This window comes from Ichthyophthirius multifiliis (assembly GCF_000220395.1).
Source record: "Ichthyophthirius multifiliis unplaced genomic scaffold scaff_1120509250860, whole genome shotgun sequence".
In the NCBI taxonomy this organism is placed as follows: Eukaryota; Ciliophora; class Oligohymenophorea; order Hymenostomatida; genus Ichthyophthirius; species Ichthyophthirius multifiliis.
The window spans coordinates 32673-49660 of record NW_004086429.1 but is presented as its reverse complement, the minus strand read 5'-3'; the positions used below and the strand labels follow the sequence as shown (position 1 = coordinate 49660).

Here is a 16988-nt window from a genome sequence, read left to right as displayed (position 1 = left end):
ACTTTTGATATAAAACTTGAAAATTCTGTTTATAATGCATTTTTGTTAACACTACTATTGTTTACTAACTCAGCTGTATTTAAACTTTATATTTTTTATGATTAATCTTCTGTGTGTTTGGAATTTTCAGTATTATCATCATCATTTAATTAAAAAACATAGTCTTCTTATGATTTTTTATTAAGATGTTTTAAACTTTTCATCTATTATTGTAACAGTTCATTATCAGCAAATAATATAACAGGAGATTTAGAAGAAAACTCTAATGCATATTTTTAAGATGCTTATCTATAACATCTTTAATATTCTCCTTATTAATATTTAATATCTTTAAGATACTGATAATTTCTAATTAATTAAAATAATAAAATATTAACAAAAAATATAATTTTTTACTATGAAAAATTATGCTTAACTAAATTAGAAGCAAAAGCGTTATTTTTTAAATAATTATGATTTGATAAATCGATTATTTTTTTATTTTAAAATAAAGAGTTACAATTTAATGATTTTAAGTTTAAGTTGTTTTCTTGGTTTTTTTCAAGACATTTTTCATAATCTTTTTTCTATTTTTATTTTTTTTTATTTAAAGTAGAATTTATCTATATATTTTTAACTTTATTTTTAAAAAAATATATTATTATATAAAAATTTAAATATTATTATTATATTTATTATTTTACAATTTTTTATTTAAAAAGATTATCTGGATTTTTTATTATCATTTTTTTTTTCTAAATTAAAATTTGAATCAAAAGGTTAATAAATTTAATTCATTTTTTATTATAAATTTTCATTTTTAAGAAAAAGTTTATTATAATTATCTACATTATAAAATTATCTGATATTTTATAATTTATCTTTATTTTATAGCCATTATTTTTCTTATAATTAAAAGAATTTTTTTCTATTTTCTTCTTCTTCTTTTTCTTTTTCTAATTATTGATATATTTATTAAATTTTATCTTATACAGTTAAATTTTATTGATAGTAATAATTTGGTTATTAAGTGATTTCTTCTTCAGATTAATTAATTTCCTATATCAAATATATATATATATATATATATATATATATATATATATATATATATATATATATATATATATATATATATATATATTTATATAATAAATATATACATCAACTTAATTAAGTTTAACTTCAAGATCATTATAATTATTTTAATCGAAATACTTTCCCATTAAATAGTTCATTCTTATTTTATCTTTTTAACCTTAATTAAGTACATCATTTTCAATAATTTCCAAAGAATCAAAAACTAATTCCAAATCATTCATTTTCTAATTAATCCAATTATATGGAAAATACCATTTTTATTATTTATCAAATTAATTTATATTAATTTTTGAATAATATTCCCCTTAAATTGACCAAATTTTGACATTTTTATCATGAGAGCATGAAATAATACACTTAGGTTCATTTATTTTCGTTAATTTATTAATACAAGCCTAATGTCCTACCCATCTTTTTAAAAGAATAGTATTTATAGGATGAATTATGAATTAATTTTATAATTATTTCTTTTCAGACATTATGAGCATATTTTGAGCTGTTTTAGTTACATTAATGAGGTCTTTTCTTCTAATTTGGACATTAAGTTTTTTTTTTTCTTCTATTAAAGGTTAAATTTTTCTGGCTTAAAATATATCAGTAAAATTCCAAATTTAAATAATTCCTTTGAAATCTCCAACATAAACCAGACATTAAAATTATTTATTTTTCTAATTGAAATTTTCCCAATATTTTTCAAAACATTCTTTTGTTTCTTTAATATCATCTTCAGTTTACTCATTTTTTGGGCTTTCAATATTATTATTATTTATATTTTTATTTTTAAGTTATGAAGAAAAAATAAAAGAACCTTTTTTATTATTATTTTCGTCATAAAAAATCTTGATTTTTGAATTTTTCTTCTCTTTACTTCTTTTAATAATAGGATTGAAATTCTCCATATCTAAAGGCAAAAACTCATCTTATGGAATTTCCCTTTTTTAAATATTTTCATAATTAATACAAATACTTGAATAAACACCATATAATTACTCAATACCATTTATAAAATGTGAATTTTAAATCTATATTATTAATCTATATTTATAATTCTAATTACAATTCTTTGAACCCCAAATATATACAAATCCACTAATAGAACTACTCATAATACATGGGTACGAATCTAAAAATTCAATAAGCAAAATTTCTGATTAATCGCCTTTTAATATATTCTCTAATTTTCCATTTTCAAAATCCCATAAAGCAATAGTACCTTATATATAAAATATATATATATATATATATATATATATATATATTATTAAATATATCTATATATATATATATATATATAAATATTGATAAAAAAAATATTACCATTAGCAGCTCCACTTGCTAATATATATTATTTAGAAGAATATGATAGAACCAAGATTTCTGAATCAGAATGACCTCCACTTAATACTTTAACAAGTTCAGATTAATCAGCTTCTGATTCATCATATATTCTAATAGTAGAATCAAAAAAACTTGCCACAAGTAAATTTTCTTCGTGTATAAAAATTATGCATGAAACATCATTATTTTCTTTTTTTTAAATATGATACCTAAATAAAATTTTATTTAATAAATATATATATATATATACATATAAATATATTTATATAAATTTTTAATTATATATATATATACATATATATATATAATTATTTATTTATATATATATTTATATTTTTACTGTTTTTTAGAAAATTCAGAATTATCAATTTCCTTAAAATCATTAACTTATTTAATAATTTCTCCATTTTTCATATTATATTACCTAATTATTCCTGCACTATCCGCCATAAAAAATTTTCTTTACCTTGCCCCAAAGCAAAATAAGCTTAAATCAACTGAACATTTATTTTAGTTCATTTCATTATAAACCTTTTTCAATTTACCCGTTATTGCATCATATAGTCTAATATCTAATTTTGTTAATATAACTATTTCGTTAAAATAAGTATTAAAATCAGCATTTAAAGCAAAAAGGTCATCATTATTATGTTTAAAGTTTTTTTCTTTTCTTAATTCTCTAAATAAGTTAATCTTTTACCCCCCAAAATTATCCTATCATTTTATTTATGGGATACAAATGATATATCAGTAATTAAAATATATGAACCATCAGCAGAAATTACTTATATAGTCTACAGAGTTCTAATATCCCATATTCTAATATTACATTTATCATCTATAGATACTATATTAGGACTATTGGTTATAAATTTACACAATATAACTAAACTAGAATGGCCTTCTAACTTTCCTATATACGCTCTAGTTATAGACATTTTAGGACACCATAGATTTATATACTACTCGAATCCTACAGATATTAAAATTGAACCATATGAATGCTAATAAGCCAATTATCTAATACCTCTAGAATTACTTATAGGATCTCTCAAGTCAGCCAAAAGCCTAGGTTCTTAATCTTAAATATCCCATAAACAAATAAAACCGTCTAAACTGGAAGAAACAATAATTTTAGGTTAGTTTAACTCGCAAACATCTGTAATTTTTTTTGAATGAAATTTAAGTATTTTATCAAATTTAAGTTTATTATGCTTCGAATCTATATATAAATAAGAAGGAATAAAATACCAGGTTTTTAAATTATTTTCTTCATCAGCAGTTATCCATAATTTATGTAAAGGTAAGTACCAGATTCCTGTTTATAAATCGGTTAGTTTGAAAGTTTTTACAAACTTTTAATTTACATTACTATCCCAAAATATAATCTATTTTTTATTAGTAATAGCAGCTATCTAAAAATAATATATATATTAATTAAATAATATATATTCATATATATATATATATATTTATATATATATTTAAACAGTATTAATATCTTCTGCAATAGTAAAATCTATTATAAATGAAGCTCTTTTAATTTTTTCTGGTATATTTAATTAAACTTTATTTTAATTTGAAATTTTTACTCTACAAAAACTATCATACAATTAAATAAAATCTGCACTTTATTCTAAACACAATAAACTATCAATAGAACTCATATAAACAATTTTTTTTATTAAATTTTAATGATTAGAATTATCAAAAAATTTATTCAATATATATTTTTTAGTTGATCTTTAATATGCCTTATCAATTATTTCTGTCTCTGTAACTTCTTTATTTTCCGGTTTTTATTAATCGAAAAACTTCATATCATTTTCCCCTATTACAGCATCTATTATATATTAAGTAAATTCACTCCATTCCATATGTTTATCACCATTTATATCTATATCTTAAAATAGTTTTATTAAACCACATACTAATTCATACTTTTCATCTACAGGGTGTATAATTGCACATTTCATTAACCATATAAAATTCGCTAATTCTATTCCGTCTGGATGTTCGTTAAATTCATCTTCCAATGCGGCTAATTTTTCATTATCTAAAAGCATCATAAGTCTTTTTTTATATATATATTATTTTTTAGGCTTTTTGTTGTTGTTGTAAATAACCTTTCGGCTGTGTATGGATTTTTTTCATAACGTAATAAATGTGGGTGTTCTTTTAAATAATTTATAACGTCTTGGAGTTTTGGCTTGATTTTTTTGATTCTTAATTTAAAATTTTAACGTTAAGATTAGTTCATTTTTAAAAAGTTTTTTAGATAATAAAAGCAGAATTTTTTTATTTGGGAGGAGTTGTTTTATTTAAATATATTTATTTTAATTTTTTTTTTGTATTTTATATAAAACAAAAAAATTATATTATTTTACTTTTCTTAAAAAAAAAATAATAATAAATGGTAAAATAAAAATAAATATGTTAATTTTTTTATTTATTTAATTAAAAAGTCAGCATTCTTTAATTTATAAAGTTTGATAACAGTGCTTTTATTTATAATTTGCACTTGCTCATATATAAGAAGATCAAAACCAGAATATATAAATCCATATACATAGGGGTTAAATATTAATTATATTAAAAATATATGATTAAAATCTTAATTTAAATAAAGATTTAGAGGTTTTTTTAGAAGAGCAGCCGTAATAGGAGATAGATTAAGCCCTTGGGTTACTTTAATGTGTATTATTATGGGATTTTCATGTATTTTTTACAGATGATATTATATAAAATAAAATTATTATGTAATGTTTAAATAACTTTAACTCTAAAAATAATATTATTAAATTTTTAATATAAATATTACATAATTAATCTTTATTTAAATTTATCATTTTTTAATTTTATAATAAAAAAAAATGTAATTTCTTAAACATTATATTTTTAATTGTTTGCATTTTTTCAATTGATGATAAAAAAAAATAAAGATATTTTATGAATATGAATAAAAATAATAAAATAATTTATAAATTTAATTAAATATTATTAATATATATATATATAATTTAAATCAATCTTCAAATTTTAAATCAACACTAGTTTTATTAATATAATTATTTTTATTACTTATAATTTAGGTTTACTTTTTTACACCAAATAATGCTCTATGTTTAAAATTTATCAATTTAGATTTCTCGAATATATTTTTCATTTCATGTCCTAAAAAGTCTATTAATTTTTAATTTAAATTACTATCTTTTTACTAGCAAATTTAATCATATGCTTAATATAATTTTTAGAAAACCTATAGTTTTTTTTACTATTTATTATTTTTGGTTAATGACTATTTAAATCTTGAAGCCGCTTTCATTAAAGTAATTGGTAATTATCTAAATTATCCTTTCATATATTTATTTATTCTAAATTTTTTATCATTAGTTTATTTTGAATTCCTTTTTTTTGATCCTCTTCTTCTTCCACTGCCTAAGCCCTGGAAGGAGCATCATTCTACTTATTAATATCAATAATAGGTTTAGGGAAAAAATTAAATAATATAAGTTACTCTTTATCTAAAAAAAGCCTTTTTAATTTTTCTACTTCTTTTACTTTATCCAAAATATGAAAAATATCTAAATCTTTTTCAATTTATTCTTATGCTTTTTCAATAAGTTAGACTTTTCTTGTTTTACATAGTTTACCACAGGACATTTTATGTACAAAATACTCATAAGTCATTTTTATTTATCTATCTCTTTTTATTATATATTCGAATTCTTTTGAAAGGAATTTTTTTCTCTATTCTTAATCTTTTTCCTCCAGTATTTTGGTGAATATATTATTGTTTATTTCGAATTATTAATTTTAATTATTTTTGATTTCAGTTTAAATCTCATCTTCTTATTAAGTATTTACATTTTAAGAAGTTCTTAACTATTAAGATAGTTTAAAAGTATTTTAATCCAAACAAAAGTTAAATCTTTTCTAATCAATTATTTTCTAAGGCGATAAAATAAAGTTTTTTGTCTCAATAGGATTATCTTTATTTATAACCTTAATTTGCTTTTCTAAAGAAAAATTACTTTAATATTTTTATTTACGTATTTACATTTGTTGGATTTTATTGAAAGACATACTTTTTATTTATTTATTTTCCTTTTATTTTTCTATAGATGAATCCTGAGAAGAGCTAGATTTTTTACTCTAAATTTTATCTTCTTAATATATTTAAATGCCCGGTAAATTCTAAATTTAAGTCAGTCCACTTTAGAATTTATTCAAAGGAGTATTTTACTAATTATTCTACCTTTTTTTAATCATTTTTTAATATAATCAATAGGAAGAAGTCCTTCTTAAAACATCTATTTTTTCAAAATTATTTACTCTTAAATTATTTGAAGTCATTTTATTTGTCTATGTAGTCATAAAAGTTATCACTTTCTAATCTTAAATTAAATTTTCATTATTTTTTTACTTTTTAGATTATAAAATGTTTTTTTATTTACATTACTACTTTTGTTATTATTGAAATTTTTTAATTTTTAAAAAAACCCTGAATGATTTTATTTTCTCTATTTAACTTTATTTTAATTATCATCATCTTCGTTTTAAAAATCATATAATTTATTCGCTAATTCAATTGTATAAATATACTAATTATAATAGCTTACCAAAAAAGCCGAAAAAATTAAAAATGCTTGCGCAAATCCTCCTACATAAGCAATAATTTCGTCCGCTTTCTAAAATCTCCTCGACATATTTTACGTAAGATAACTTCTACTAATATAAATTTCCAAAAAATTCTCATAATCTCCCAAAAAGTTCTACTCCCTAAATCCCCCAACTTCAAAAAAAGGAAACCCCTCTTATTTTATTTCCTGAAATGGTAAAAGACTCTCATCAGTCATTATATTAAAATACGAAAGAAAAATATCCACTATTTTCCTCTATTTTGAAGGCTATAAAAAATAATATATATCCGCTGTATTTAAATAGCCGTTAATATAATTACTAGGCTTATTTCCACTTACAGCATACCCAGGAAGAAAAAGCTCGATTTCAATATCTTATCCTTCTTAGATAAATTTCTAATATTCCTCCTCACTTTTACATATTGGTTTCCATTTTTCCGTTGTGAAATTTGTTGTTTTACATTAATTTATTTTTAAAATTAATTAATCATAATTCTCAAAGCCCCAAGCTCCTCCAATTACGAAATTTTAATTTAATAAAGGACATAAATACCTATTTAATCCTTTACTTTCGAATGCATCTGCCCAACTATAATTATAACTAGGTAAATTTATCCAATGTTCTTTTGTACAAGGTTCTAATGGCAGTTCAAATAATTCATTTTTTTTTTCGTCTCCGTTTTCTTTATATTCTGTATGCTTTGCAATAAAACTTATGTTAAAATATGGATTTGTCATAAACTCTTCATGTATTACTCGAATTGCGAACATAAAATTTTTTTTTGTTAATTCTATGGGCTCTGGGTTTTGATTAAATGAATTATCGACAGTTACTGTAACAGTATCTTTTATGAAAAATTAGATTAAATTGTTCCAAAAAAATATCATCATTAGTGCTAAGAATAAAAATGATATTATGGCACCAAATTAGGTTTAGAAGACATTACTTCGTTGAAAATTTAAACCTACTTCACTTCCAAAAATATCAAATTTTTTAAAAAATTTTTAAATTAAATTTGTCATTTTTATTTTTTTTATATTTGAGAATTTATTTAGAATTTTTTTTGTTTATATATATGTATTTATAATTTTTCCTTTATTATATATTTTTACTCGTAATTATTTTTTTAAAAAAAATTATATTAATTTATCAATTTAAAAAATTAATGATTAAATACAATATTAATAATTACTTAATTATATATAGCAAAAAATATTTTTAAAAAACAGTAAAAAAATATTTAAAAATATATATAAAAATAAAATAAAAAAATAAACGAATTATTTATTTTTTTAAATTAAAAATTAAATAATAAAAAAAAAAACATTATTGAAATAAAAATTAATTCAACTTCTCAAATAATATACGTTCATAATCACTAAAGCAATTTGAATTACAATAACAATGTAAAATAGAGATAAGTATTTCTTTTCTTAAGTGACTTATCCTATATAATTTTAGAAATTTTAAAAGTTCATAGATTACTATTAACTTTTGTTCTATATAGTTTCATTCATTTTTTTAATTCTTCGATTTCTTCCTAATATTTAGATATTTATCCTTTATCAATTTATTCGTTATTATATTTTAATTATTTTGAATTATTTTCAAACTGTTTATGTAAATTCTCATTTTCGTTTTACAAAACTTTAACTTATTATTCTAAACTGGAAATTTTTTGATTCTAAGAAATAATATTTTATTAAAGTTACTAGTTTTATTTAACCATTTCATTACTGTTATTAGAAAATTGATTTTCGAGTTAAATTTTATCATTTTTTAAACTTTGTAATAACATATTTAGATTTTAAATTTCTTCAAATTATAACCTTTTGCTATTTTCAAGTCCTTAGATATTATTATTTAAATTATTAATAGTCATTTAAAATTAAGAAATTTCTTTATTGAAAGCTTATTATTATGAATTTGCTTAATTAAATTATAATTAATCAGATTCTATTTTTTATAAAAGATTTTATTTTTCATTTTATAATTCCTATATGGTTTTTTACAAGTTCAAATTTTAACTTTGAGAAATATTTAAAGAATTTATTTTTTCGTTTAATACTTCATTTATTTATTTTAATTCTTTTATTTATTTTTGACTTTCTTCTAAGCTTTTATTTTTCAAGTTTTCACTTTTTTCGATTTCATTAGAAATTTAAACATTATTTAATTTCTATTCTACTATTTATTTATTTAATATATTTATTTTTTATTAAAATTCATTTATTTTTTATTCTAATTCTTTATTTTTATCTTAATATTAGTTTATTTCTGTATTTACATTTGAATGATTTTCATGAAGATTTTGTTATAATTATTAAATAATTTTTAATTAATTTTAAGTTTATTATTCATTTTCTTATAAGCTTTTTTCTATATTTTATTTTTCTGATTAAAATTAGTTTATTTATTATGTTAAATTTTCAATTTTTTCTTAAAGACTTATTTCCTTTTCTTACATTTTCAGTTATTAGTTTTTAAAATTTTCATTTAATTAAGAGTTTTATAACTATATTTTTTCTAAATCAATCTAATATTATTTTTTTTTTTCTTAAATATTTTTTTTTTCTTCTTATAATTAATTAACTTTATTTTATAAAGAATTTTCTTATTCAGACTAATTTAATTAATAATTTTAAATTTGATGATTTAAAATTTAAATATTTTCTTATTATTTTTAAACGATATTTTTTTATTCTTCAATTTATAAAATTAATTAATCTTTTTAAGAATTTACTTAATCAATTTCTTTTTGTAAATTTTAACTATTTTAGTTAGTGTTTTCGATTTATTTTGTTAGAGAATCAATTTAGTTTAAATAATTTTAAATTTAAGAGCTTATTTATTATTCTTTATCTTGATTTTATTAAATGATTATTTAGAAATCGTTTACTGTAATATTTATTTAATTAATTTCTTATTTTAGATTAATTATTATTTAATTTAATTCTTGAATTTTATTTTCTAGTTCTTTTTTTTCTTTATTTAAATTTTCAACTTCTTCAGTTTATTATTAATTACATTTTTCTTAATTTTCTTGTATTTTTTTTACAAAATTTTATTTTCGTCTTATAATGAATTTACTTTAGAATCTTTTTAATGTATTTATTATTCTAAAAGACTAATTTTCTCTTCTAAAGTTTAATTCTAGTGACTGTTTTTTTCAATTAGTTCTTTTATTTATAAATTAAATTATTAAATTTTCTATTAATGTTCTTATTCTTATTATTAATTTTAAGTAGATTATTAATTTTTAACTTATTCTAGTTTTTCATTTAATTACTTTTCTAATTCTTCTTATTATTAATTTTTTAAATTTTAAATATCATTTTCGAATTTTAATTTTAGATTTTCTTAATTTTAATTTAGTAATTTTATTTAATTTTCTTTTTCAGAATTTTCATTTTATTTTTATTAAATTTCGTTTTTTAATTTACTATTTTCTTCTTTTTATTTTTGTATTCTATAATTAAATTCTTCCTCTTTTTTTTCTTAGATTTCTTTCAAATCTTTCAATTCTTATTTTTTTCCTTTAAGTTTTAATATCTTCTTTTCTAAATTTTCATCTTTTTCTTTTATTTTTTCATCTTTTTCTCTTATTTTTTCTTCTTCTTCTTTTATTTTTTCTTCAGTTTCTTTTATTTTTTCATTCATTTTTTCTTCTTTTTCTTTCATTTTATCGTCTTTTTCTTTATTCTAATTTTAAATTTCTATTAATTATTATTTAATCTACTCATTTTCTTATAATTTTATTTCTAATAATTTTTAGGCTTCTTCTTTTTCCTTATCTATTAATTATACACTAGTTTAATATTCTTCATTCATTTATTCTGTTTAAGCCCTTAATTATTCAAGCTCTTATTAAAGTTCGATTATTAAATTTTCCTATTCATCTATTTTTGTTTGTTTTTTATCATTTTATTCTTGGAGTTTTTTTATATTTTCATCATATTTATATTCGAACATTTTTGCTTAGTCATCATATTCCTGTCTAAGTTTTAAGTATTCTTCATTTTTTTAAGTTAAGTTATTTTAAAGGATTTATATATCATCAGACATTTTTTTTTTTTTTTCTTTTTAATATTATATGTATATATTTAATTTTTTTTTTTTTTTACCTCACTAACTTTTATGTTATTATAATTAAAATTCAATTTTAAATTTTTTTTAAATTAAATATCTTTTTAACTAAAAGTAGTAAAAAGGAATTTAATTTTAAATTATTATAAATTATTATATTATATAAAATTTATATCATATAATTAATTTTATAATTCCTATAAATGTATTTATTAATGTTTAATTATTAAAACTAAATGTAATATTATAACTAAATTAACTACTTAAAAATATTTTTATTTATATTATATGTCTAAAATATTTTTTTTTAATATTTTATAATTATTAAAATTATTTTTACAAATATAATCTTATTCTTTGAATATTAATACAATTAGCACTATTATTAAAAATAATTTTTTTTTTTTAAAAAAAAATAGAAATTTAATTAATTTTTATTTTTCTCTCATATTTAATAATAAAATATTTGTATTTTTTTTTAATAAGTGTGTTATATAATCTATTTTATATCTAAAAGATATGTTTTTTATTAAAAGGATATTAATTAAAAAAAAAAATATAATAAGATTATATTAAAAAAAAAATAGAAAATATTATAAATAACTTTAAAAAAATTTATAATTTTAATTAATATGAAAATAAATAAGTTCGATTTTATAATTTTAAATAATTGCGAATAAAGAATATTATATATAAATAGCTATACTATTTTATATATTATTAAATAAATATTTATAAACAATATTTATCTAAATTTAAATGAAATTATTAAAACTTATAATAAAACTAATTAAAATTTATATTAGATATTTTCAAATTTTAAATATTAAAATATTAATATAAATTAATTAATTAAAAAATAAAAATTATTAATACAAATAATATTATTTTCAAACAAAAAAATATACAACTTACATAAAAATTAATTTTTTTATTTAATAAAAATAAAAAAAATATATATATTAAAAAATTAATATTCTGATTTTAAAAATTAATAAATATTATAATTTTATAAATTAGATAATGATTAAATATAATTTAGAAAAAAAATATCCTCTTAATTATTTTAATTCAACCTTAAACAAAGTAGACTTTGATTCTTTTGGTTAAAATAAATGGTTAACATCGGAATGCATAAATTTTTATTTTTAGTATATAATCCATTAATTATATCCTTAATTAGAAAACAAATTATTATTATTAGATCCTTCCTGTTACTAATTAATTTTATTCGAAAATGATTTTCAAGATCTAGTTTCTTCTTTAAAAAATGTTTAAATAAATTAATATAAATACATATTTACTGCAATAAATGACAGCTAAGATATAACATAAGGATTTTCCGGTATTATTAAATTTTAAAGAAAAAAGTAAATAATTAAAATTAATAATTTTAATAGGTAGTCATTGGGCTTTACTTATATATAATTCAGAAAAAGATAATTTTTTATATTTTGATAGTGCAAATTCAATAATAAATAATTCATAAAAAATGGCTTAAAAAATTAGGGCTTTATATTTTAATGACGAAAAACTTTTGAAAGAAAAAGTTAATTTTATTTAATATGATGGACCAAAATAAAAAATATAGCTATGATTGTGGTATGTATGTTATTTGTACAGTTGAAATTTTAGTTTAAGCTATTTCGTAAAATAAAGATTTATTGTAATAAAAAATTGATTTTTAATCTGAATATGTTAATGAGAAAAGAAAAAATATATAAAATTTAATTTTAGAATTTTTATGAAAAATTGTATAATAAAAATATATTTATATTATTCAAATTTATATTTAATTTTTTTTTTTATAAAAAATAATTTTATAACATTTCCAAAATTTATAAATATAATGCATTGAAATATAATTCTATATAAAATAAAATATTAGAGTTAAAAAATATTTTAAATAAAATTATTTTTTATATATATTATTAAATTAATAGCTTTAAAGTATCAACTTTTTTTTTTAATTATACTTAGAATTTAATATATAAATAAATTTATTAATTTAGTCTTATATTTTTTAAAATAAAATATTTATCATAAATTTATTCATATTATTTATTTTTTTAAAAATATATTGTTAATATATGACATATATGTTAACATTTTTAATTTAATAAAATTAAAAAATGAATAAAATATTTTTATTTTTTTTAGATTTATTATTATAAAAACTATTATTATTTTTATTACTATGTATATATATATATAAAAATTCTTTTATATAATACAAAAATAAATAAAAAAATAATTTTATAAATATTTTGCTTTATAATATATAATTTAAAAAAAAAAATTACAAATTTTGTATTTTTATTTTTTAATTTTTATAATAAATAAAAATATATTATTATAATAAACAAAAAAAATTATCAAAAGTTTCATAAAAAACAAATTTTTAATAATTTAAAAATATAAAAATAATTAATTATAATATATTTCAACAAATTTATTTAAAAAATATATAAATTTTTAATAATATTATAAAAAAAAAAAAAAAAATTAAATAGAAATAAAAAAATCAATATATATTATCTAATAAAAACAATAAATATTAAAAATTATAGAAAATAAAAAAATAAGAATTTAAATAAAATACATTAAATAAAATAAAAAAAAATAATATAAAATATAAAAAAATATAAAAAATAAAAAATAGAAAATAATTAAAAATCAAATATAATAAAATAAAAAAATTAAAATAAAATATAATAATTTAATTTAATTTAATTTAATTTAATTTAATTTAATTTAATTTAATTAATTAATTTTATTTAATTAATTTTATTTAATTAATTTTATTTAATTAATTTTATTTATTTATATTTTTTTTATTTCTTTTATATTTTGTTATTTATATTAATAACTTAATTTATGATTATTAATTATAAATGTATTATATTATAAATATTATTTTATTTTTTTCTAATCTTTTATATTATATATAAAATATTAATAATAAAATATTAATAATTATTCTTAATTAATTTCTAATAATAAATCTTATATTTTTTTTTGTTTTTTTTGTTTTTTTTTTATTTACTTTTAAAAATTACAATTATTTGTAATCTTTTGCATAATTAAAACTATTTTTTTTAAATAAAAAGCTATTATATTGCCTGATTACTAAAAAATAAAATAAAAAATAACACATGTATTTTTTTTTTAATTAAATAAATAAAAAAGGGTATATATATTTTTTATATCTTTAAATTTATTTGTTTTATAATATATATCAAAAAAATTAAATAATCTTTATAAAATCAAAATTTTATTAATTATATTATATTAAATTGATTTTTTTTTTTATTAAAATTATAAAACTCGATTATTTTATATATTTTTATAAAATTTAATTAAATAATTGTATTAAAAAATAATAATTTTAATTACTAAAATAAAACTTATTATTATTCTTATATAGTTATAAAATAATTTTAATCCATTTTTTTAAAAATAGAAAATATATATTTAATTTTTATAAAAAATCTTAATTTAAATTTATTTATATAAATTCTTTTATTAAATAATATTTATTAATTTTTTAAAATTATATTTTATTAATGCGCTATAATTTATTTATTTTTTCATATATTCACTAAAATTATTAATGATGTATCAATATAATTAATTAATACTGCTTATATATATAAATAAATTTTAAATTTCTATAATTTTTACACAAAAAATAAATTCTATTAGTAAAATAAAATATAAAATAAAAATTAATTTTTAATTGTATATAATAAAAATATAATAAATTATTAAAATAAAATTAATATTAATTAAAAATAAAAATAAAAATTATGCAAAAAACATTACTTTTATCTGTTATAGCTTTATTCGGTATTTCTTCAGTCTTATTTTTCTTCACTCATCATTAATAAGAAACAAATATTAATAAAGATACCTAATTCTAATAATGGCTTTAAAAATACAACGTGAAATTAGCTGGAGAAGACTTCACTTACAGAAGACAAGTTTTCTTTGAAAACCTTGAAAAAATCTCTAAAAACAATTCAGAAGACAATGGAACTACTTAAGAAGCAAATTAATTTGCAATTTTAACTTCTTCTGAATTTAATTAAATGTATAAAGGATTAAAAAGATAATAAAATAATATTTAAAACTTAAAATTATAAATAGTTGATGAAACTGCTCCTCTTCCAGCTTCTATTGATTGGAGAAAAAAGAAGGCCGTAAACCCTGTAAAAGATTAAGGATAATGTGGTTCATGCTGGGCTTTTTCAGCTGTCGGAGGATTAGAAGGTGCCTACGCTATTGCTAATAAAAAACTCGTCTCATTCTCTGAACAATAAATAGTCGATTGTTCAAAAAATGGTGGTAATTCTGGTTGTAATGGAGGTGATTTACCCCCTGCTTACGACTATGCTGTCGAAAAAGGTATATAAACTGAAGCCTCTTACCCTTACACAGCCGTTGACGGAGAGTGCTAATATAATTCAAAAAAAGTAGTATTTAAACCTGAATCTTATACTAAAGTAAAAACTAGAGACCCAATTGCTTTAGCTTAAGCAGTAGCTATTTAACCAGTTCCTGTATGCATTGAAGCTGATGAATCAGCTTTCTAATTCTACAGTGGAGGTATTGTTAAAAAAGGATGTGGATATCAATTAGATCATTGTGTAGTTGTTGTAGGATATACATCAAATGCTTGGATTGTTAGAAACTCTTGGGGAAGCAGTTGGGGAGAAGACGGATATATTAGAATTGCTAGAACTAAATAAAGTGGATAGCCAGGTGTTTGTGGTATCTATGAAGAACCTGTTGTTCCTAATTTTAAAAAATGATTATTTTTTTTAATGGAATTTTATATTTATTTTATTCATGTTTTATTTAAAAAAAAAATATTTTTTAGTTTTTATTATAAATAAAGCTGATTTATATATATATATATTTTAATATTTTTTTTGCTAATTTGTATATAAATTTATTTTATAAATATTGAATAATATCTAATTCAATTTATATTTAATAAAACAAATTATTTTTTAAGTTATTTATTAATAAAAAATAAAATTTATATATTTCTTTTAATTATATAAAATAATCACTATTATTTAAATCATATTATATTATCTAATATATTAAAATATTAATATTAAATTAATTTATTTAATAAAAATTATAAATAGAAAATAAATTTGATATAAAAAATTAATTAATAAATATGTAATACTTTTTTTATATTCCACTTTATTTGAATCAAAATAATAGCAATTAGAAAGCATTTAAGATATTCGGTAATTCAGTTATCTATATAATGATAATAGAGAATAAGCCAAAATATTATTTGATACCTGAAGTACCCATTTATGGGTTCTAACAAAAGATTGCATATAAAAATTTCCTTTATGTCATAATGCGATTTATTTTAATTATAAAATAACAAAACTGCAAAATATGACAGAAGTAAATAAAAAAAATCTAATATGCAAAAGGTTAATATTATGGATTTATAGTTTAGGATAGGATATTTTTCAAGAAAATTCTATAAAAAAAAAATTATTGTTTGCTTATGTGGATAAAGATTTAGATCGAATTTGTCTTCTGAAATTTTTAAAATTTTACTTATTTACTTTTTATGAAATTAGATAAGATAGGTCTAATTTTTTAGGCTTTTATTTAGATAGGAAAAAAAAAAAATGAGTTAGCTGTAAAAGAGCTTTTAATAGATAGTGGAACTTCCGTTATTTTGTTAAATGAAAATCTATATAAGTATTTATAAAAAATTATATAATGAATTTTTGCGAAATTTTAGGGGAGAATCTATCTTGTCTGTGCATGTAATTTTTAAATATAGACTTTCCTGATCT

At 16.9% G+C, this 16988-nt stretch overlaps 5 protein-coding genes across 5 annotated transcripts in view, besides 35 other annotated features; 2 read left to right on the top strand and 3 right to left on the bottom strand. All coding sequences in view use genetic code 6, as the record gives it.

Moving 5' to 3' along the window:
* Nucleotides 1-814: 814 nt before the first annotated feature.
* Nucleotides 815-872: a microsatellite.
* Nucleotides 873-900: 28 nt separating this feature from the next.
* Nucleotides 901-937: a microsatellite.
* A 35-nt stretch (nucleotides 938-972) lies between these two features.
* On the bottom strand, nucleotides 973-2832 carry IMG5_103530 (hypothetical protein; the record flags this gene model as incomplete). Its single annotated transcript, XM_004035147.1, has 4 exons — nucleotides 973-1038; nucleotides 1143-2293; nucleotides 2398-2627; nucleotides 2759-2832. Coding segments are annotated over 4 exons (1521 nt in total), but the record flags the coding sequence as incomplete, so codon positions are not given.
* Nucleotides 1048-1141: a microsatellite.
* Nucleotides 2296-2379: a microsatellite.
* Nucleotides 2641-2746: a microsatellite.
* Nucleotides 2651-2752: a microsatellite.
* Nucleotides 2833-2954: 122 nt separating the features above from the next.
* Nucleotides 2955-4678, bottom strand: IMG5_103520 (hypothetical protein; the record flags this gene model as incomplete). The annotated part of the gene is made up of 3 exons (XM_004035146.1): nucleotides 2955-3833; nucleotides 3909-4491; nucleotides 4545-4678. The coding sequence occupies 3 exons, from the start codon at nucleotides 4676-4678 to the stop codon at nucleotides 2955-2957; spliced, it is 1596 nt and encodes a 531-aa protein (XP_004035194.1).
* Nucleotides 3843-3902: a microsatellite.
* A 153-nt stretch (nucleotides 4679-4831) lies between the features above and the next one.
* IMG5_103510 (transmembrane protein 167 precursor, putative) lies at nucleotides 4832-5153 on the top strand (the record flags this gene model as incomplete). Its single annotated transcript, XM_004035145.1, has 3 exons — nucleotides 4832-4834; nucleotides 4884-4993; nucleotides 5048-5153. 3 exons carry the CDS (start codon nucleotides 4832-4834, stop codon nucleotides 5151-5153), a joined length of 219 nt encoding a protein of 72 aa, XP_004035193.1.
* Nucleotides 5154-5443: 290 nt separating this feature from the next.
* Nucleotides 5444-8084, bottom strand: IMG5_103500 (hypothetical protein; the record flags this gene model as incomplete). The annotated part of the gene is made up of 3 exons (XM_004035144.1): nucleotides 5444-5840; nucleotides 5885-6587; nucleotides 6881-8084. The coding sequence occupies 3 exons, from the start codon at nucleotides 8082-8084 to the stop codon at nucleotides 5444-5446; spliced, it is 2304 nt and encodes a 767-aa protein (XP_004035192.1).
* Nucleotides 8085-9250: 1166 nt separating this feature from the next.
* Nucleotides 9251-9319: a microsatellite.
* Nucleotides 9251-9339: a microsatellite.
* A 261-nt stretch (nucleotides 9340-9600) lies between these two features.
* Nucleotides 9601-9643: a microsatellite.
* A 326-nt stretch (nucleotides 9644-9969) lies between these two features.
* Nucleotides 9970-10017: a microsatellite.
* A 610-nt stretch (nucleotides 10018-10627) lies between these two features.
* Nucleotides 10628-10718: a microsatellite.
* Nucleotides 10630-10746: a microsatellite.
* Nucleotides 10636-10746: a microsatellite.
* Nucleotides 10711-10761: a microsatellite.
* A 518-nt stretch (nucleotides 10762-11279) lies between these two features.
* Nucleotides 11280-11341: a microsatellite.
* Nucleotides 11283-11330: a microsatellite.
* Nucleotides 11342-11899: 558 nt separating the features above from the next.
* Nucleotides 11900-11950: a microsatellite.
* A 170-nt stretch (nucleotides 11951-12120) lies between these two features.
* Nucleotides 12121-12172: a microsatellite.
* A 1527-nt stretch (nucleotides 12173-13699) lies between these two features.
* Nucleotides 13700-13807: a microsatellite.
* Nucleotides 13701-13863: a microsatellite.
* Nucleotides 13719-13866: a microsatellite.
* Nucleotides 13727-13866: a microsatellite.
* Nucleotides 13758-13846: a microsatellite.
* Nucleotides 13763-13853: a microsatellite.
* Nucleotides 13787-13858: a microsatellite.
* Nucleotides 13864-13979: a microsatellite.
* Nucleotides 13866-13985: a microsatellite.
* Nucleotides 13949-14009: a microsatellite.
* Nucleotides 14010-14030: 21 nt separating this feature from the next.
* Nucleotides 14031-14060: a microsatellite.
* Nucleotides 14061-14086: 26 nt separating this feature from the next.
* Nucleotides 14087-14125: a microsatellite.
* A 35-nt stretch (nucleotides 14126-14160) lies between these two features.
* Nucleotides 14161-14186: a microsatellite.
* A 461-nt stretch (nucleotides 14187-14647) lies between these two features.
* Nucleotides 14648-14716: a microsatellite.
* Nucleotides 14717-14895: 179 nt separating this feature from the next.
* Nucleotides 14896-14951: a microsatellite.
* Nucleotides 14898-14953: a microsatellite.
* Nucleotides 14907-16988, top strand: part of IMG5_103490 (hypothetical protein) — a gene marked incomplete at its 5' end in the record, with an annotated part of 2297 nt that continues 215 nt past the window's right edge. Inside the window, one exon of the mRNA XM_004035143.1 lies at nucleotides 14907-15912. Coding sequence (XP_004035191.1) covers nucleotides 14907-15912 — 1006 coding nt within the window. The remainder of the gene's footprint in view (nucleotides 15913-16988) is intronic.